Source organism: Sinocyclocheilus grahami, unplaced genomic scaffold, assembly GCF_001515645.1.
Source record: "Sinocyclocheilus grahami isolate Dianchi unplaced genomic scaffold, SAMN03320097.WGS_v1.1 scaffold8.1, whole genome shotgun sequence".
Taxonomy (NCBI): domain Eukaryota; kingdom Metazoa; phylum Chordata; class Actinopteri; order Cypriniformes; family Cyprinidae; genus Sinocyclocheilus; species Sinocyclocheilus grahami.
The window spans coordinates 2,357,632-2,375,713 of NW_015505187.1; the positions used below are offsets into that span (position 1 = coordinate 2,357,632).

Genomic DNA, 18,082 nt, shown 5'->3' on the forward strand with positions numbered 1-18,082 from the left:
TTGTTTTTCTTCTTTTTATTTTTATATGGTATAAAAATTATGTCCGCATATTTTAGTAGGCCTATAACTTTTTTTTATACTCTGTCACGTATAGCACAGAGTGAGAACGAAAAATAATATTTGGTTCATGAACGAATTTTTGACAGAACTATCTAACTATCTTGACTAGACTATCAGAGGAAAAAATAAAGACAATAGTTACACCCCATTTTTTTCATAAAGAACAAAATTGTAATTAGTAGAGTTTTATTTCTAAAACGAATCAAACTAATAAAAAATAAACAGCTTGCATACCAAACTCTTACATTCAAAACTACGCCATCGTTGCTTAAATAAAGTTTGAATACACTACTAGTTTAAAATCACAGTATAATATAATTTGTGTAAGCCAAAACACACCTATATCTCGTAATTACAGTTTAATTTACATTAAATACTAGCTTCAATGACAGCCCCACTTTGCACATGCGCATTAAAATCCAATACTGCGCATGCTCGTCAAACATCCAATATGTATTGGATCTGATCAAGCTACATCATCGTACTACAGGCTGCAGCGAGGACCTCTTGGTTTATTCAGCAACTGCTGGGTTTCTTCTGTGGGGCGTATTTGGAGTTTCCACGCGAGAGCGCCCTCTCGCCTTCGGATGGAGATTTACTACTGATCACAGAACTGTGCTTCACTGAAAGATACGCATGACAATCACAGCTTCGGTCTAATCACAATTTCGATATCATTTCGATTTATCGTGCAGCCCTAGTTTCTCAGATCCAGTGATAAGTATTGCCATATATCAGAATGCTGCAGAGACCTGCATTGATGTACAGTGCTGATATGTTTCTGTGGTAAAGATTGTCAGTATGATTTTTGAGAGACCTCTTTTAATCTTGCAGTGCTGCGTTCGATCGAATTGCGGAAATTAACTTCAATATAGATGCAGATGATCATAGTGTAAGTGTCAGCCACTGAAAACACTGTCCATTATTCAAATGATCACTTAGCCCTGCTGTAAGTGTTTTGATGGTTTATTCGGATTGTTGTGCTCTTTAGGCCAATTCTGCAGCTTTTGAGGCATGTTGTAAAGAAAGAATCCAGCAGTTCGATGACTGTGAGGAAGAGGAGGATATTTGGGATGAAAAAGAAATAAACTATGCAACACAAATCAAATCCAGATCGAGGTACAGCACATGGATGATATGCTTGAGGAAATAGATTCTCCTGTTTTGTTTATTGAATTCACATTCTCTATTTATTCTTTCCAGGTTCGGGGTGTCTCTTTCTTCAGATAGTTCACCCAAGAGTGCAGTGAGGAATGGGGGTGGAGGCCGCGGGTCGGCCTCTGAGGAAGAGGATGTTGAGGAAGAGGCCAGTCCTCCGCATTCTGCAGTGGCTCAGACTCAAAGTGAATGCTGCAACATCACCCACAACTCTGAATCTTTCAGATGAATTAGTTTATTGAACATTCTTTGTGCTTGTGTACAGATTCAAGCTGGACGGCGAGTTTTGGTGAGACGGAGGTGAGCTCCTCTAGCTCCTGGGGTGGCCCCCCTCAGCAGGGAGGCGAGGGTCCGCAAGACACAAGCTGGACCTCCTTCACTGAGTTCCAGCCTTTCAGCAGGTAAGAACACTGCTTTGAAGAAAGTTGTATAATGCTTCTTACGACACTGTTTTGGAATGTTTGTTAAAGTGAGGTACTATTGGTTGGACTGTGTTTGAATTATGGGAATACCTTTATCAGTGCTGATCCATTGACTTTTACATTACAGCACAGAGTCCAGCCAGACTGAGGGACATCCTCAACAAGGCCAAGAGAAGAACTGTGAGTATGCTGTATTTGAGTCTTCTGAATATTAACGCCGTTAATATTCTGAATTTCCTATTCAGAAATACATTCACTAAGTTCAATTAGTTTACAAAACTAAAAAGAGGGTTGAAATTTTGTCGTTTAGACCCTTGATTTTTATTATTATTATTTATTTATTTATTTTTTGCAGCGGCTGGCAGTGTTTCGGCTACAGGAGCGTGGGAAGGAAGTCCTGGGCCAAAAGCCCCTCTGGTGGCCTCAGACAACAGCTCGTCTGGAGGCTCAGACAGTGAAGAGGACCCTAGAGAAAATAAGACAGAGAGTTCCCCTAAAACACCTGCCAACCAGACAACAGCACCCTCGAGGTAAGAACACTTTGCGAAGAAATAGCAGCATTAGTGTTTTAATGTAGTTCCAGAAAAAAAGGATTCTCATGACTTCAGGAAGGGAATAATATCACCATTTTTAAACGATGACCGAAGACCTGTAGTGTGATAAACACACCACTTAAAGGGAAGAAAAATATGACACACCAGACTGAAAAGTGAATCCCATTCGGACACTTCCCTATATATTAATTGACTTAAGGTCACATTTACTGTAGTTTGGGGATTTTTCACAGATAAAATCCAGTGATTTCAATAGGAATTCACGCAATTGGAAATTTCGTGTGAGGGTGAATGATTCTTGCAGGGTTCAAATTGGTTGTGAATTTGCTTTTGACCAACAGAAAGTTGCTTGTTATGTTGTGATGCTTCATCGCTACACTATTGACAGTGGATGGGTTTTTTTTTGGCCCACAAAATTTTGCTAATGTTGAGTGCACCTTTAGATAGCCTCTTACTCCACTTGTCCAGTTGATTCAATCAAGTTTTAAAGGGGTCATCGGGTGCTACCTGCACTTTTACAAGTAGTTTGAACTGAAATGTGTGTTGGCAGTGTGTGAACACAACCACCCTATAATGATAAATTCCACCCAGTGTTTTTTTTTTTTTTATCTACTAAAATCTTTACCCCTTTCTCAAATCGGATGTCTGTCTGTGTGATGTCACAAAAACAGCCCCCTTCCACGATAGTTTGATTGACAGTAGCATTTCAGCACAGGCTGGACTGGTGTCTTACCTTAGACCCGCCCTGAGTGAGCTGTCATCAGTCTGCCATTGTTTCACTGCCAGAGCAGATGTAGACAAGAATGAAGACACGGTCACACTAGACTTTGAGCATGCGAAATTCGTTCGGACGCTGCAATGGACGTGATATTATGTCTTTTTAAAAACTTAAAGTCCCCATGAAATCAAATTTTTTTTGGGTGTTAGTATCAATATGTTAGTCTTAAGGTTATCTATAAGGCAGTGTGCTCCAAAACAGTGACAAAATTCGCATTTATAAGATATAAGCATTCAAAGCTTGCAGTTTGTCACTTCCGCCAAAACGGCTCAACGATTTTTTTTGACGTCACATCGTACTTTATCTTCTCATCAAATCTTCTGACCAATCAAATGCTCTCTAGAATCCGAAGCGCCCGCCCCCTGCACTATAAATAGATGCTAAGATCGGTCGCTTGATCACAGTGTAGTATTTCCTGCACAGTGTAGTATTTCCTGTACGGTGAATGGCTCGAAGTGCACAATGTAGGTGATAGGGAACGATTCTGACAGTGTAAATATGCTTTAGATTGGTGCAAATGAGGTCTGGTTTCACGTTGTTTCACACGAACCGCGGCAGCGCACACAGTCTGATCCGGACTTTGGCTCCGGTCCAGAGACGAGATCGCATGCAGCGGATCATATGCGCAAGTCGGCATATATTAAAAACTTTTACAACTACACAGCCTCAGCATGATTATGACCACTATTTTGTTTTACTAAACAGTTTCATATTGAATCTAGGGGGTAATCTATTAGACTGTGGCTGTCAAATGCGGCTTTACCGAGCTCAACGGCTGTGGCCCGAGCAGATTTAAACTAAACGCTATTGGCTATTTTAAAAAGGGGGCGTGGTTGCTCTATGTCCCGCCCTCTCTTCCTGTTTCAGTTGAAATTACGTCACCACATAGAATAATGCTGCGTGTTTCAAGGCACTTCAGGGGACCTTTAAATTCAACACATAAACAATAATAATACACCTAAAATGTAAAAACATACAATCTACTCCACTTTACTGCAGAGCTGCAGTTTTAAATTTGTTCTTTTGATTCAGATAGGTCATGTTGTGACGTATCGATCTGCCGTTGGTCACACGGTATCACGTGATGTGAATTCGCATGCCAGAGTTCACCAAGTTTGAACTTTGGAACGCAGCGAAATGCGAAAACTTTTCACACGCTTGCATTCCCAGTCTAACGCATTCGCATGCGTATGAATGGAAGTCAATGAAGAGAAAAGTGCAGTGTGACCGCGGCTTGACTCCTAAGCGATTGAGGTGTTCTGTTGTTGGATGTAATAATGAACATAGCAGTTGTCATTTACTCTCAACATCTGAGCCGCTGAACTCGCAGTGGATTGTTTCTGAAGGGATCCCCCCCGCGATCAACCTAAATGCGTCTACGTTCGTGCAAATCATTCGTGATCCAGCTTCACCTACAGAAGAAGTGAGTTTAAGGTTTTTTTCATGAATCTAGCAAGTTTCACAATGAATGCGGCTAAAGTAAACATTCCCTCAGAGAGCAGCTTAGAAGAGAGGGGCGGGGTCAGCAGAGCTCATTAACATTTAAAGGAAAATGCTACAAAAAGGCTTGCTCTTTGCAAAGAGCTGTTTTTGACGGGGTAAAAACTGTGTTTTTTACACTGCCATTGAGAAATTTTAACCGAACTGTGTTACAGACTTTTCATTAAGACCCTAAAGAATCATATCAACTTGTGAAAAATGGGCATCAGATGACCCCTTTAAACAATTTAATGATGAAAAGTGATCACTTTCAGTGTCGTAATTGTGAAAGCATTTTTTATTCTGTAAAGGCGTAGAAGTATTTAGAGGTAAATGTTTGTGCTGCACTCTTGCACTCTTTTCTCTGCAGCGAGGTGCCTACTGAAGCTCTGGAGAAGCTCAGCATCACAGACAATAGTGAGTCTTCAGCGTCTACAGAAGAGTCAGATGCTACCACTGTGATGGAGACAAGGTGAATGTGTATTAACCAGATGTTATGTTGTTCGATAAAAAAGGACCCTCCACCCTCTCTTACTCTCTCTTATGCCTCTACAGAGTCGAGGCGCCTTCTTCAGCTGAGATCACGCCTAACGGACCGGTCTGAAGCCTCTGGATAGGAGTCCCGAAAGAGGTCGAAATTATTCTCTGGTAACTGACAGCATCGAACCTGGAACATTTTTGTACAGCTGTAACGTTACAAGCTCCCTACAGTTCTCTCCCTCAAATACAGTGACCTTGATTGGATTTCATGGATGTATTTCATGCACTTGTAAATAGTGGTTCTATATCTCCATGCTATAATAATGATGCAGGATTTGAGCAGTTGGAAGGGAAGGGCACGTGCTGCAGGATAAATGAATTGCCATGTTTCAGAGCACTTCAAGTTCGTTGTTCTTGATGTGCTGGAGACATAAGAGATGGTTTATTAGATATTTAAAAAAGTAAATGAAAATCTGAACAGGACGTGGCCTCTCATTAGTGGGGGCGGCGGCCTGAAAACAAGATACAAGGCAAATTTACCTGCTCAAAGGGGCTCTTTGTCTTGATCCCTTTGCCTCCAACAAACACCCAGTTATCTCTAAATCCCAGTATGCTGATGCTTGAGCTGCCCAATTCTGCTATCAGATTTCTGGCCTCATCGTTTAGCCTGTTCATAATTTTAAAAAAAAAGCAATAAATAGACAAGCCGAGACAGATATGTAAAAGTCTGACCAAATATTTGAAGTGACTCACTTTGTTGCAGGATCATCAAAAGTGGCCATCATGACAATGCTTCCATCTTCTATTTCCTTTAAGAATTTGATAAGATGGTTCACATCTAGACAAGAATAAACATTTAAAAAGGTTAACTTTTGCATGCGACTCGAAAGGAAATTTCAAGTACTTGACCCTGCCGAGTTTGCAAACAGAATCAAGCTCTTAACAATAAAACCGTAACACAGTGGCCCTATTTTAAACTGGTATTAAAATTAGTCTCTTGCCACCCATTAAAACTCAACCATGGGGCCAGAAACCACTAGGGGGCCTCAGCACTCTTCCAAGTGGGCCTCAAGATAATATGGTTTAAATGTTGGATAACAGTCAAAAAGGTTGAGAACTGCGGAATAAAAAGCAGTTAGGCGAGACAAGTCCACATTAATATCCACAATTCTCCAACACTTCTATTACTTTTTTGGAGGACAACTTTACAATACAAATTGAAATCATATGCATTTTGAAACTATGTATAAATGTGGTCTGAGTGATTAGACACAAGCTATGTTTCCATCACCCTGTTTTTATGCACATTTTGAAGCATCACATCAGAGTTTCCATCAGTGTGATGGAAATGCCAAATTTCAGGAAACAAAATCCCTTAATTCACAAAAAAAGTTTTTATGCTCACTTGAGGTGGGTTTTGACTCATACAAAAAAGGGTTAATGCGAATAATGAGAGATGAAAACGCATTTGCCAAATAAATTCCTCCATGCACATCAAAAATGGGACGGCAAACTTGAGTAACCAGCAGACTCCTTGCACAGCATCTGAAATGTTGTTATGGTCAAATGCCCGAGCAAAGTCTGTTGTCAAAGTATTTCTGTTTAATTGCCTCTCAGAACTCTCTTACACAACTGCGTTCCCAGACAGCAGGCATCCACCTTCGAAAGCAATGACCGCATTCATTGTGTTTCGTCTGCTCGCTCTGAGGTGCAATTAATTTATTAGCGAAAATGATTATATTCAGTGGCTTCTCCTACTTTTCTTAGTGATATTAGTTGCCAGTTTATGAGAAAGTGACAATTTTGTTCTCTTTGACTCGTTGGATGGAAACGGTGCTTATTCGCAAATGTTTTATGCGATAATTCAATTTAGCGCAAAAGTTTAATTCTCAACTTTGGATGGAAACCCAGATAATAAAACGGCTTGAATAGAGTACATTACTGCCCACCCACTTTTTCCATATTTTTCCCATAGAGATTTTTTAAAAGTCCTAATTAAAGTGATATAAGCCATGAACCAATTCAATCAGCTTTGAGAAGAATCACAACAATACAAACTTATATTTGAAGTAAAAAAGTATATAAAAATGGGACAAAAAGACTGTGTACCTAACAGTTTTAGTAAAGTGATCACCCAAGATGGAATTTAATACAATGCGTGCAAAACATGCAAATGGAAACAAGATATGAGGTCTAAAAACAGAATTACCTCCAGACCACATGTCAAAGGAATCCATCTTGGTGAGCTCGCCGGTCTTGCCTGTAAAAATACTGTGGATGATTAATTCAGTCCAACTTCTCTCAGTAACTGTTCAGTTAAAAAGGTTTCACCATCTACTTGTTTCTAAAGACAAAAAGAAGGCATACCATTGATCAAAGCAATGTTTATACCCCGTCCAATGTTGTTCTTTACTCCGCTCATTAATCTGATAAAAGATAAAGAAGAAAGAGTTCGCACAGCAGCAGTCAAATTCTTCTAATGTTTCCTCTGAATTCAGGAAGTCCCCAGCCAATAAAAAAAGTCAAGATTTGTATTTTTCTATAGTGATTATTCAGCTCAATTAGAGATGTGTAAAACCTACACATTGTCTTGCAAACACATTTTCGGGCCGACAACGCTGGCTGCTCCACTGGTGATCTTAAAAGCAAAATGGTCCTCGGGACATGATTTAGAAAGGCCGCATTTGTGGCGCGGAGGCCTGGTGGCTGAAAACAACATCAATACAGCCATAAAAACACGTCTTAACTATTTGAGGGGGGAAAAACATTTTTTTGTTCTTATCTTCTGTCTGCATGATTTATTAATTGTTTATATTATTTACACATATACCGGACAGGCGTCTTCACGCTGAATTATGTCTACAACAGACATCAAGTGGGTGAAGTTATAAAAAGATCACCACACCCCAACACACCTACTTTATCTAAAGTAAATGGCAGCTGGCAGCAACTCAACACATCTAATGTGACAACTGTGGAACTCTGTGTCTAATATCAAGAATTTAACACCTACATGCCATTAATGTCATTGCAGGAAAGTTTAACTATGATTGATTTCTGCACAGGTTCAAGTTACGTTTTGAATTCCTCATTTATATCTACACAGTTCTAATCAAAGGCACAGGAGGAGCTTGTTCATTTAGTCCAGTCAGCTACTATTAAGGATTAGATAGGAACTCATTCACCATCCTCAATTCTCATATGTAGTAAAAATAAAAAAAACAATGTACTCACGCACAGTCTCTGCAGGTGCATATCGTGCTGTAGAGAAACATATGCTGATTAGCAAATAGCAGTGTGCCATGTCAAACACTGAAAAACGCGAACTCATTCCTTAACCAAACAAGTGTATTATCTTACTTTACAAACAAAAAACGTGTGCAGTTTCAGATCAGTAAGTTCCGTGTGTGTTGCAGAAAACGGCTGCATGCGTGAACTTACCAAGTACTTTCCCCAAATTTAAATTCATATTGCTCTCTAATAGCTCAAATGCCAGGAACACAACTAGAAATAAGATAGAAACCAGCACTGCCAGTTTCAAAAGTCCTGTAAAAAAAAAAAAAAAAAAAAAATATCCATTCACTCTCTATGTCAAAGCAAACACAAAAACCCCAGACAGTCATGTATTCATTGAATAGAGTACATTACTGCCCACCCACTTTTTCCATATTTTTCCCATAGAGATTTTTTAAAAGTCCTAATTAAAGTGATATAAGCCATGAACCAATTCAATCAGCTTTGAGAAGAATCACAACAATACAAACTTATATTTGAAGTAAAAAAGTATATAAAAATGGGACAAAAAGACTGTGTACCTAACAGTTATAGTAAAGTGATCACCCAAGATGGAATTTAATACAATGCAAATACTACACGTGCAAAACATGCAAATGGAAACAAGATATGAGGTCTAAAAACAGAATTACCTCCAGACCACATGTCAAAGGAATCCATCTTGGTGAGCTCGCCGGTCTTGCCTGTAAAAATACTGTGGATGATTAATTCAGTCCAACTTCTCTCAGTAACTGTTCAGTTAAAAAGGTTTCACCATCTACTTGTTTCTAAAGACAAAAAGAAGGCATACCATTGATCAAAGCAATGTTTATACCCCGTCCAATGTTGTTCTTTACTCCGCTCATTAATCTGATAAAAGATAAAGAAGAAAGAGTTCGCACAGCAGCAGTCAAATTCTTCTAATGTTTCCTCTGAATTCAGGAAGTCCCCAGCCAATAAAAAAAGTCAAGATTTGTATTTTTCTATAGTGATTATTCAGCTCAATTAGAGATGTGTAAAACCTACACATTGTCTTGCAAACACATTTTCGGGCCGACAACGCTGGCTGCTCCACTGGTGATCTTAAAAGCAAAATGGTCCTCGGGACATGATTTAGAAAGGCCGCATTTGTGGCGCGGAGGCCTGGTGGCTGAAAACAACATCAATACAGCCATAAAAACACGTCTTAACTATTTGAGGGGGGAAAAACATTTTTGGCTATGTTCTTATCTTCTGTCTGCATGATTTATTAATTGTTTATATTATTTACACATATACCGGACAGGCGTCTTCACGCTGAATTATGTCTACAACAGACATCAAGTGGGTGAAGTTATAAAAAGATCACCACACCCCAACACACCTACTTTATCTAAAGTAAATGGCAGCTGGCAGCAACTCAACACATCTAATGTGACAACTGTGGAACTCTGTGTCTAATATCAAGAATTTAACACCTACATGCCATTAATGTCATTGCAGGAAAGTTTAACTATGATTGATTTCTGCACAGGTTCAAGTTACGTTTTGAATTCCTCATTTATATCTACACAGTTCTAATCAAAGGCACAGGAGGAGCTTGTTCATTTAGTCCAGTCAGCTACTATTAAGGATTAGATAGGAACTCATTCACCATCCTCAATTCTCATATGTAGTAAAAATAAAAAAAACAATGTACTCACGCACAGTCTCTGCAGGTGCATATCGTGCTGTAGAGAAACATATGCTGATTAGCAAATAGCAGTGTGCCATGTCAAACACTGAAAAACGCGAACTCATTCCTTAACCAAACAAGTGTATTATCTTACTTTACAAACAAAAAACGTGTGCAGTTTCAGATCAGTAAGTTCCGTGTGTGTTGCAGAAAACGGCTGCATGCGTGAACTTACCAAGTACTTTCCCCAAATTTAAATTCATATTGCTCTCTAATAGCTCAAATGCCAGGAACACAACTAGAAATAAGATAGAAACCAGCACTGCCAGTTTCAAAAGTCCTGTAAAAAAAAAAAAAAAAAAAAACTTACTTTCAACTATTTTGTTCACTTTTGCACAATAAACCAATTGTTAGGATTACAGCAATTTTTCAATGTCTTAAAGCAAAATTATTTTTTGCACTGCTGTTACACATACATTACCACAACATATTGTCCACAACAAAAAGAGCAAATACTTGCCGTTGGTTACATGTAATATATACTTAAGCAGAGTTCATTCTGAAAGAAACAGAACACACCTCCTGCTCGCATCATCCTGACGGCCTTGCAAGCACCAGTCACCACACTGAGATCCACACACCTGACATGAGATCAGATATCATCATACAACAAAAGCCTGAATTCCTAAATATCCCAGCTACAATACTTATGTTACCTGCAGGGATCTACTCAAGATAATCAAGATATTTGTGAAGAGTCACACAGCGAAACAATGGCCTGGCTGAGTAACTGACCTATATTTGGTTGATTAAGATTCACAATTCACATTTCCGATCCTCATGTATTTGCTTATTATATATTCAGAGTAACTTGATTATCCTTTCAGCTAAGCATATATATATATACTGCCGTTCAAAAGTTTGGGATCAGTAAGACTTGTAATGTTTTTTAAAGAAGTCTCTAATGTTCATCAAGGCTGCATTTATTTGATCAAAAATACAGAAAAAAACAGTATCTTGCAAAATGTTATTACAATATAAAATAATGGTTTCTATTTTAATATCCTTTAAAATACAATTTATTTCTGTGATGCAAAGCTGAATTTCCATCAGCCATTACTCCAGTATAAAGTGTCTCATGATCCTTCAGAAATCATTCTAATATGCTGATTTATTATTAGAATTATCAATGTTGGCAACAGTAGTGCTGCCAAATATTTTTTTGGAAACTGCGATACTTTTTCAGGATTCCTTGATGAATAAAAAGTTAAAAAGAACAGCATTTATTCAAAATATAAATCTTGCTATCACTTCTTATCAATTTAACACATCCTTGCTGAATAAAAGTTTTAATTTATTTTTTTTAAAAAGAAAGAATACAAATTTACTGACCTCAAACTTTTGAACGGTAGTGTATATTGTTAGAAAAGATTTCTATTTTAAATAAATGCTCTTCTTTTTAACTTTTTATTCATCAAAGAATCCTGAAAAAAAGTATCACAGGTTCCAAAAAAATATGAAGCAGCACAACAGTTCCCAGCACTGATAATAAATCATATTAGAATGATTTCTGAAGGATCATGTGACACTGAAGACTAATGAAGGCACACTCTTACACTGAAGAGTAATGATGCTGAAAATTCAACTTTGCTTCACAAGAATAAATTATATTTTAATGTATATTAAAATAGAAAAACATTATTTTACATCGTAATAATATTTCACAACATTACACTTTTTCCTGTATTTTTTTAATCAAATACATGCAGCCTTGATGAGCATAAGAAACTCCTACAAAAAACATATTTTGAAAGGTAGTGTAGATAGATAGTTTTTTTTCAACACATTTTACCATGTTTAACTTAACATCACAGAATTATATAATGTATGAATGCGTTAAATTGTTCATGACTATTTTAGTGAACTATTAAACTATTTTAGTGAATTCTAATATAGTATAAAGCCATTGTTCAGCACCTTGTTATTATTAAATAGTACTCTGCTCTACAGATATCAGTATGAGCACTGGCCATTATAACAAATCATATTGATCAAACCCTATTCACGTGTATAGAAAGGTGGCAAAAGAAAGTGCAAGTTTATAAGCTGGTTTAACACATGCGAACATAAAAGTTTTAGATTGTATCAGTCTTCACCTGTCATCTGAAAAGGACTCTTTTCACATGAGCCAATAAAACATTCAACAAATCCTTAGCTTTAACTTCAGCTCAAGATATAACATTTAAAACAAACACATACATCCTGAAAACCTATAATTATTTCTGAAAAAGATAACAGAAGCGAATTAATCGTTTGTGTTGGTGTGAAGTTTAGGTGTCAGTTGACAACAGTAAAAATTACAGTAGCCGTTAGCATGAGGCGAATATATAAAAAAAACAAAAACAAGAATAAACCTTAAAACGGATTTATAATATGAACTCAAGAAATCATGTAACCCAACGAATATACTTTTAGACTGCTATTGAATAAAAAAGAAGAGAATAGAAAGAAGTACCTGGTGCCACGGCGACACAACGCTGAGTAGCCCTACACAGCCGGTGTTCCGGCGAATTCAGTTTCCCTGTTTCCCCCTCACAGCGCCTGCGCAACTTCGCAGTGTTGCCAAGTCCGCGGTTTTGCAGCGGTAGTTTGTAGTAGCAATTGGGCGTTCATTTAGCAAGGACCAAACCTAAGATAATACTAGCTTTAATTTAAAAAATAAAAAGAGCCCAAACCAAGCAGGTGTTATGTCTGAATCACTTGGGTCATTGCGTAGTCCACAAAAATGACAGAGATCGTTTAAATCTTCTATAAAAGAGTATATAAGCAACATTTATTGTCACATTTATTAATTAAGTCACAGTAATATAAAAAAAACAAATCCTCTTAAACAAGCTTTTATTAAATGAATTTTAAAATAATAATAATTGTAATTTTTTAAAAAATCCTTTAATTCATGTTGCCTACTTAAATGACAAATTAATATCTAGACAAAAAAAAATGCGCCAGAGGGGAGGAGCGTGCGTGCGTGTGTGCAGAGATGTGTGTACGTGTGATAGAGACAGACACGCCCATGTGGGGCGTGTCCTATATGACACCAGCCCACACTGCTCAGGTTTTTGTTTTATAATAATTTGCTTAATTAGTTAAAAAACTGGTCATACTAGTTTTAGACTATGTAGTTCAATTTGAAGCCATTTGGAACGAATGGAAAATTATATGCAAAAAGAACAGATTATTATTATTTTTAAGACATTTAAAGTACACTATGTTTAAATAAGAAATTCTTGATATTTTAGTGTTTTATGTGAATTTATAGGTTGAATAGTATATACACCTAGGCAATGGACTGAAAAACATTATATTTAGGCAATTCGATTTAAGACAGTAGTATAGGCTACAAACTTTATAATGTAATTCATTTATTTTGTTATTTTTTCCCCCTATACCCTGTACTGCTTAAATATTCTTGAATTTTGAGTCAGATGGGTGAAGATGTCTGGTTCATGTTGGTGTGTAGTGTGGTATGTAGTGTATGTGTGAGAGTGTGTGTTAGTGAGGAGGTGTGAGGTGAGTGTATGCCTTTGTGAGGTGTGTGGTTTGTTTGTTTTCCAAGACAGACCACTGTTTGGTCTCTTTTTCATTTGACATATTTCATTTAGTATTGTATTATTAAAAAAATATATATATACTGTATATATATATATGTATATATATATATATAAATGTGGATGAGAGGATGAGCATACATAATGCTGATGTTTAAATGCATTTTAATTTATTTACAATTCAAAAACAGTAGATAGGTCTATTTGAAAATACATAGTCCCAAAGCTCAAGGAGGATTGCCAGCAGCCGCAGCCTGAGGGAATATGAATGATTCCAGTGCAAAAGACAGAGAGGGTGAAAGTGAATTCACTCCTAATGATTATCCTCTGGTCCCTGTATAAGACACTTCATAGGACAAAATAAGAACCTGGATAGCAAGATAGCATTTGCCTTGGTCTGAATAATGCAGTTCACCGTTATTTCCAAGCATTTATTGTCCAGTCACAGTGCCTGGGTGATGAGATTCATTTGAAACAATTCACACTTGTCTTTAAAGCCTGAGTAGTTCCCAGTGTTTAAATGTTGTTCATTCAATGAGATCCTTAGAAGAAGAAAAAGTAAACAAGCAAATGCAAAAATGAATATATAATCAACTATAAATGAATAAAACAGCCAAATTCAGTTGATATATGCAAGGTTAATATTGACTGGTTCATCAAGCTTACATCATCTGAGTCCTCCTGGACCTGGAAACCATTTAGTTTGCCATTGGGGCTGCTCTCATTGCTAACAGACAGATCATCTTCTTGGAGTTGCAGAGCCGAAAAGCGATAAGCAGGTGACCTGCAGGGGGCAGAATTTGACCAACAGAGAATCTGACTTCTGCAAGACATATCTTGTATGAGAAATAAATGGCAATCAAGTTTTATCATATGACCTTACCTTTGCCTACAGTTCATCCTCTTTGAAGTGATTATTAAAGCTGCAGTAATAATCAAACCAATGACCCCCACACAAGTACACACCACAATAAGAACCAGCATGCCCGGCTGCAAATAGAAAGACAATAAATAAATGTTCAACAGCCATGTTTTTCTTTATGTATTATTTTAAATGTGCTGATTGATTTATGAACGAAATTCATATTGATTTTCAGAAATACATCACTCTTGCTCATACTGGTTAAGCAAACTGTATTTATGATCGTTATATTGTAACATACATGATAAGTGATTTTACTTTGTTTTTTGGCCACTGTATAGTGAGTAATGATTGTCATGAGAAACGGGCCACTCACTGATCTCTTAGTATGCGAATTTGCGGAAGTTGGTGAAATGTCATTCCCACAAAGCTTTTTGAAAACATCTTCTCGTCTCGGAGGCCTGACACCCTCCTCACATTTATCGCCAGGAATCTTACGATACCTGTATAACACAGTGGTATAATTATAACAATGAAGTGTATGTATTTGTGTGTGTTTAAAAATTTTGCTATATAGAAATCAAGATGTATTTCACCATCACCCTGTATTCTGCAGGTCTTCTAGCTCCCCATTTAAGCAAATATCCTGGGTTTGATTCAGGAAGTCGGGTTGTAGGAGACACTCCGAGGTGTTTTCATGCCGATAGAAACCGTACTCGCTGTTGACAGGAGAGATATTCAGAAAACATCTTTTGTTTGGTCATAAGCAGAAGTCCAAACCTCAGTGTGGTGCAATTTTTCCTACCACATGTAGTCTTCCCTAGTGCAAGGACATGGACGCTGCTGCCTGCTGACCACATATCCTCTCCCATTTCTACATGCTGACAGTTTCTTTAGTCTTCTAAACGTCTCTTTGTAGCCCAAGAGGCATCCATCTGTTTCTGGGTCAGAGTCATAGTCAGAGTGTGCCAACCACTGCACATAGTCCTCTTCACCACCTAGGAAAAGACATGATTTGGACAAACTTCTAAGACTAAATACTGCATTGTCACAATTGTGGTACAGATATAAATGATATTGATGTTGAGGAACTATAATGTTTTTTCCTTCTTGAGGGATTGACATGAAGCTGATGGGCTTATGCTGTAGAGCATCTGTCAGGCTGTCATTGAGCATCTGTTGGCCTATATTTTTGTAGTGTTTTCTGCACCTTTGGCACTAGTCGGACCCCCTGTCAGAAGCTTTTAGTCCGACTGAGCATGTTAGAAGCTCAAGCATGTTAGAGCATGTTAGAAGCTTTCAAATTTTGGCCTTTTTTATAAGAAATTCAAACAATAAATGCCATTTTATGGCTCTTTGATGTGTTGTGACAGATCGCTGTAGCGCCTCAGTTCGTGTACCGATCAAGGTATCTTGTGTCAACTGCAGAAAGACATCAATACGCACCATTTTTTACATCCACCAACGTTAATCTACTCTCCTGTCTGGTTTGTTTTTTGTCGGACAAAATAGCAGATTCAGCAGTACAATTGGTCAGACCGCCAGTCAGTCAAACTCCCGGCAAAGGGTCAATTCTACATTATTCATTGATTTGTGTCTGAGCTTTGATGATTTAGTATGATACTTATTACACTATTTGAATTCTGCCCATAAGTCTTGAAACGTTTCTTACATTCTCTGGTGAGCAGGTGCTCAAAGTCTATGGTGACAGCCACCCACATGGGCTGATCATCATCGTCTGGGCGGTAGCCGAAAATGCTGATATTCATTGTCTTAGTGCCCGGCTCGGATGCCAGTCCTGCTAGGAAGATTGGGTGGTCTGTGAAATTAAATACCTTCCAGCACTGTCCTTCATCTGTGGAAAACCTGAAAACAGACACACATAGTCATATATGACAGTGACCACAAATTACATGTTTGTTCTTTCAGAACGAGAACAATGTGTTATACAACTGCAGGGCAAGTGATAGTGTGTTACTTTATTGAGCTGATCTGTCTGTCTCTATGCGCCTCCACGGCCACAATCAGCCCTCCAGAATCCAGGATGCTATAGTGGTGAGGTCCTCTCAGAGTCCCCCACCAGGTGTAACCTCCATCCCCAGACACATACACATCTGGCCGAGCGGCTGAAATGGAGTCACCGACACTACCTGCAGTGACATTTAATATTTTGACAAGTTTGAATGTTAAAGGGATAGTTCTTCCAAAAATGAAAATTTGATGTTTATCTGAATCAGGGTATCTTCCGTCCAATCAATTTTTGTTTTAATATTGAAATCTGAAAAATGAAAAACGGCACATATTTCGTTTTTCAATTATTCAAACAAAACGAAAAATCAAGAATCCAGCTTAATTTTTCGTTTTTACATTCAGGGATAGAAAACGAATAAACAACTTGAATATTCGATCTCTACATGTGGGCGGGAATGAAACGCCCCTCTCTGCTAATTGGTCAACCAAACATTACAACATAATAATAGTCCTAAAAAAACCTTAATAATAGTCCTCCGCTTCTATCTATTCTTAACATGTTTATTTCTACTACATTTTATCTCTTCATCAAACAGAAGATACCCTGATTTATCTGCTTACCCAATCCGTGTATCATTTGATCATTCGTTTTTTTATTTAATATTGAAAGTAGAAAAATTAGAAAACGGCTCTTCTTTCGTTTTTTTGTTTTTTTCCCAAAAAACGAAAAACGAGAATTCAGCTTAAATTTTCCTCGTACAGGGGCAGAGTCTAGATAGGTCTTTCTTCTGTGTAGACCAGCAGTTCTTAAAGCGATAGGGGGTCCAAGAAATAATTTGCTATAGCCTAAAGTATTTCCAGACTGTAAAGTCGCTTTTGTTTTTCGTTTTTTGGATTAAAAACGAAAAAAATAAAAAAGGAGCCGTTTTCTAATTTTTCTACTTTCAATATTAAATAAAAAAACGAATGATCTAATGATACACGCATTTTACCCCCCAACCGGGCATCCAAGATGTAGGTGACTTTGTTTCTTCAGTAGAACACAAATGATAGGTGGTGGTAATGCACTTATAAGTCTGCGATCCGCCGTAAAGCAAGAAGAAGAAGACGCTTCACGCACCGTCTGTCAAGAACGCACTCAGGAGGACGCGCAGTTTGGACATTGCGTGAATCAGAGGTAAAAAAAACGATATAAATGCTGTTCAGTTTCTTGCACAGACCGATCGTTTTGTGTCTTTATACATCAATGTATCGTCACGAGCCGCAGGGTTTAATTTGGTTTTGTTTGTGTATGTTTATTTTTACTCTCAAACCCGTGATTCCCATTCACCTCTGTTAGAAAACACTCTCTGTCTTTTGATGCCGTACCCCTCCTTTCTGTCTCTTTCTCTCTCCTTCTCTGAATCACCCCTCCTCTATCTGTTCTCTCTCTCTCTTGTATGGTGTTTGAATGTCTCTTACACAATATTCAAGGTAAAGGAAGTCTATTCCTTATATGGATATGTTTTTCTGTATATGTGGCAATTTTATACAAAACACATGTTCTTGGGAAAAACATCCTGTATGGGTATGTCCCCCTATCCTCATTGGTTAAGAGGGTGAAAACTCCCCTCGACATGCCTATATAAGATCTGTATTTCTGTGAATAAATTGAAGTATTTGAGAATACATTTGAATGTGTGTTTTCTTACTTCCCGGCCGTATTTATTTACACTTGGAGAGACTGAGAAGATTTCACGGTGGCAAAGAGATATCGAGGGACCAAATTGTTATTTATTAACAA

General features: G+C 37.7%; 3 protein-coding genes across 5 annotated transcripts in view; 1 reads left to right on the top strand and 2 right to left on the bottom strand.

The window, feature by feature from the left end:
* LOC107590524 (serine/threonine-protein phosphatase 6 regulatory subunit 2-like) overlaps window positions 1-5,074 on the top strand; it is a 14,491-nt gene extending 9,417 nt beyond the window's left edge. For all 3 annotated transcript variants that reach the window (XM_016279308.1, XM_016279299.1, XM_016279319.1), the window contains exons 16-23: window positions 895-952; window positions 1,052-1,179; window positions 1,264-1,403; window positions 1,484-1,619; window positions 1,768-1,820; window positions 1,996-2,170; window positions 4,822-4,923; window positions 5,007-5,074. In XM_016279308.1, coding sequence (XP_016134794.1) covers window positions 895-952; window positions 1,052-1,179; window positions 1,264-1,403; window positions 1,484-1,619; window positions 1,768-1,820; window positions 1,996-2,170; window positions 4,822-4,923; window positions 5,007-5,055 — 841 coding nt within the window. In that variant the 3' untranslated portion in view covers window positions 5,056-5,074. The remainder of the gene's footprint in view (window positions 1-894; window positions 953-1,051; window positions 1,180-1,263; window positions 1,404-1,483; window positions 1,620-1,767; window positions 1,821-1,995; window positions 2,171-4,821; window positions 4,924-5,006) is intronic.
* Window positions 5,075-5,320: 246 nt separating this feature from the next.
* fam3c (FAM3 metabolism regulating signaling molecule C) lies at window positions 5,321-12,496 on the bottom strand. Its single transcript, XM_016280082.1, has 10 exons — window positions 12,374-12,496; window positions 10,438-10,499; window positions 10,094-10,198; window positions 9,887-9,913; window positions 9,231-9,354; window positions 9,016-9,074; window positions 8,858-8,908; window positions 5,685-5,769; window positions 5,472-5,598; window positions 5,321-5,353 (listed from the first exon to the last, which is right to left on the bottom strand). Exons 2-10 carry the CDS (start codon window positions 10,451-10,453, stop codon window positions 5,321-5,323), a joined length of 627 nt encoding a protein of 208 aa, XP_016135568.1. The 5' UTR covers window positions 10,454-10,499; window positions 12,374-12,496.
* Window positions 12,497-13,869: 1,373 nt separating this feature from the next.
* Window positions 13,870-18,082, bottom strand: part of LOC107591329 (sortilin) — a 12,571-nt gene continuing 8,358 nt past the window's right edge. Inside the window, exons 14-21 of the mRNA XM_016280459.1 lie at window positions 16,307-16,478; window positions 16,001-16,194; window positions 15,134-15,326; window positions 14,931-15,047; window positions 14,705-14,831; window positions 14,350-14,456; window positions 14,133-14,250; window positions 13,870-14,008 (exon numbers count right to left, since the gene is read on the bottom strand). Of these exons, the coding sequence (XP_016135945.1) occupies window positions 13,994-14,008; window positions 14,133-14,250; window positions 14,350-14,456; window positions 14,705-14,831; window positions 14,931-15,047; window positions 15,134-15,326; window positions 16,001-16,194; window positions 16,307-16,478 (1,043 nt within the window). The 3' untranslated portion in view covers window positions 13,870-13,993. The remainder of the gene's footprint in view (window positions 14,009-14,132; window positions 14,251-14,349; window positions 14,457-14,704; window positions 14,832-14,930; window positions 15,048-15,133; window positions 15,327-16,000; window positions 16,195-16,306; window positions 16,479-18,082) is intronic.

Excerpts from the sequence above, each read along its gene's own strand:
- fam3c (XM_016280082.1), bottom strand. Across the intron at positions 9,914-10,093 it reads AAATTTGGGGAAAGTACTTG|CACGATATGCACCTGCAGAG; the intron begins GTAAGTTCACGC and ends GTTTCTCTACAG. Across the intron at positions 9,075-9,230 it reads ATGTGTTTGCAAGACAATGT|ATTAATGAGCGGAGTAAAGA; the intron begins GTAGGTTTTACA and ends ATCTTTTATCAG.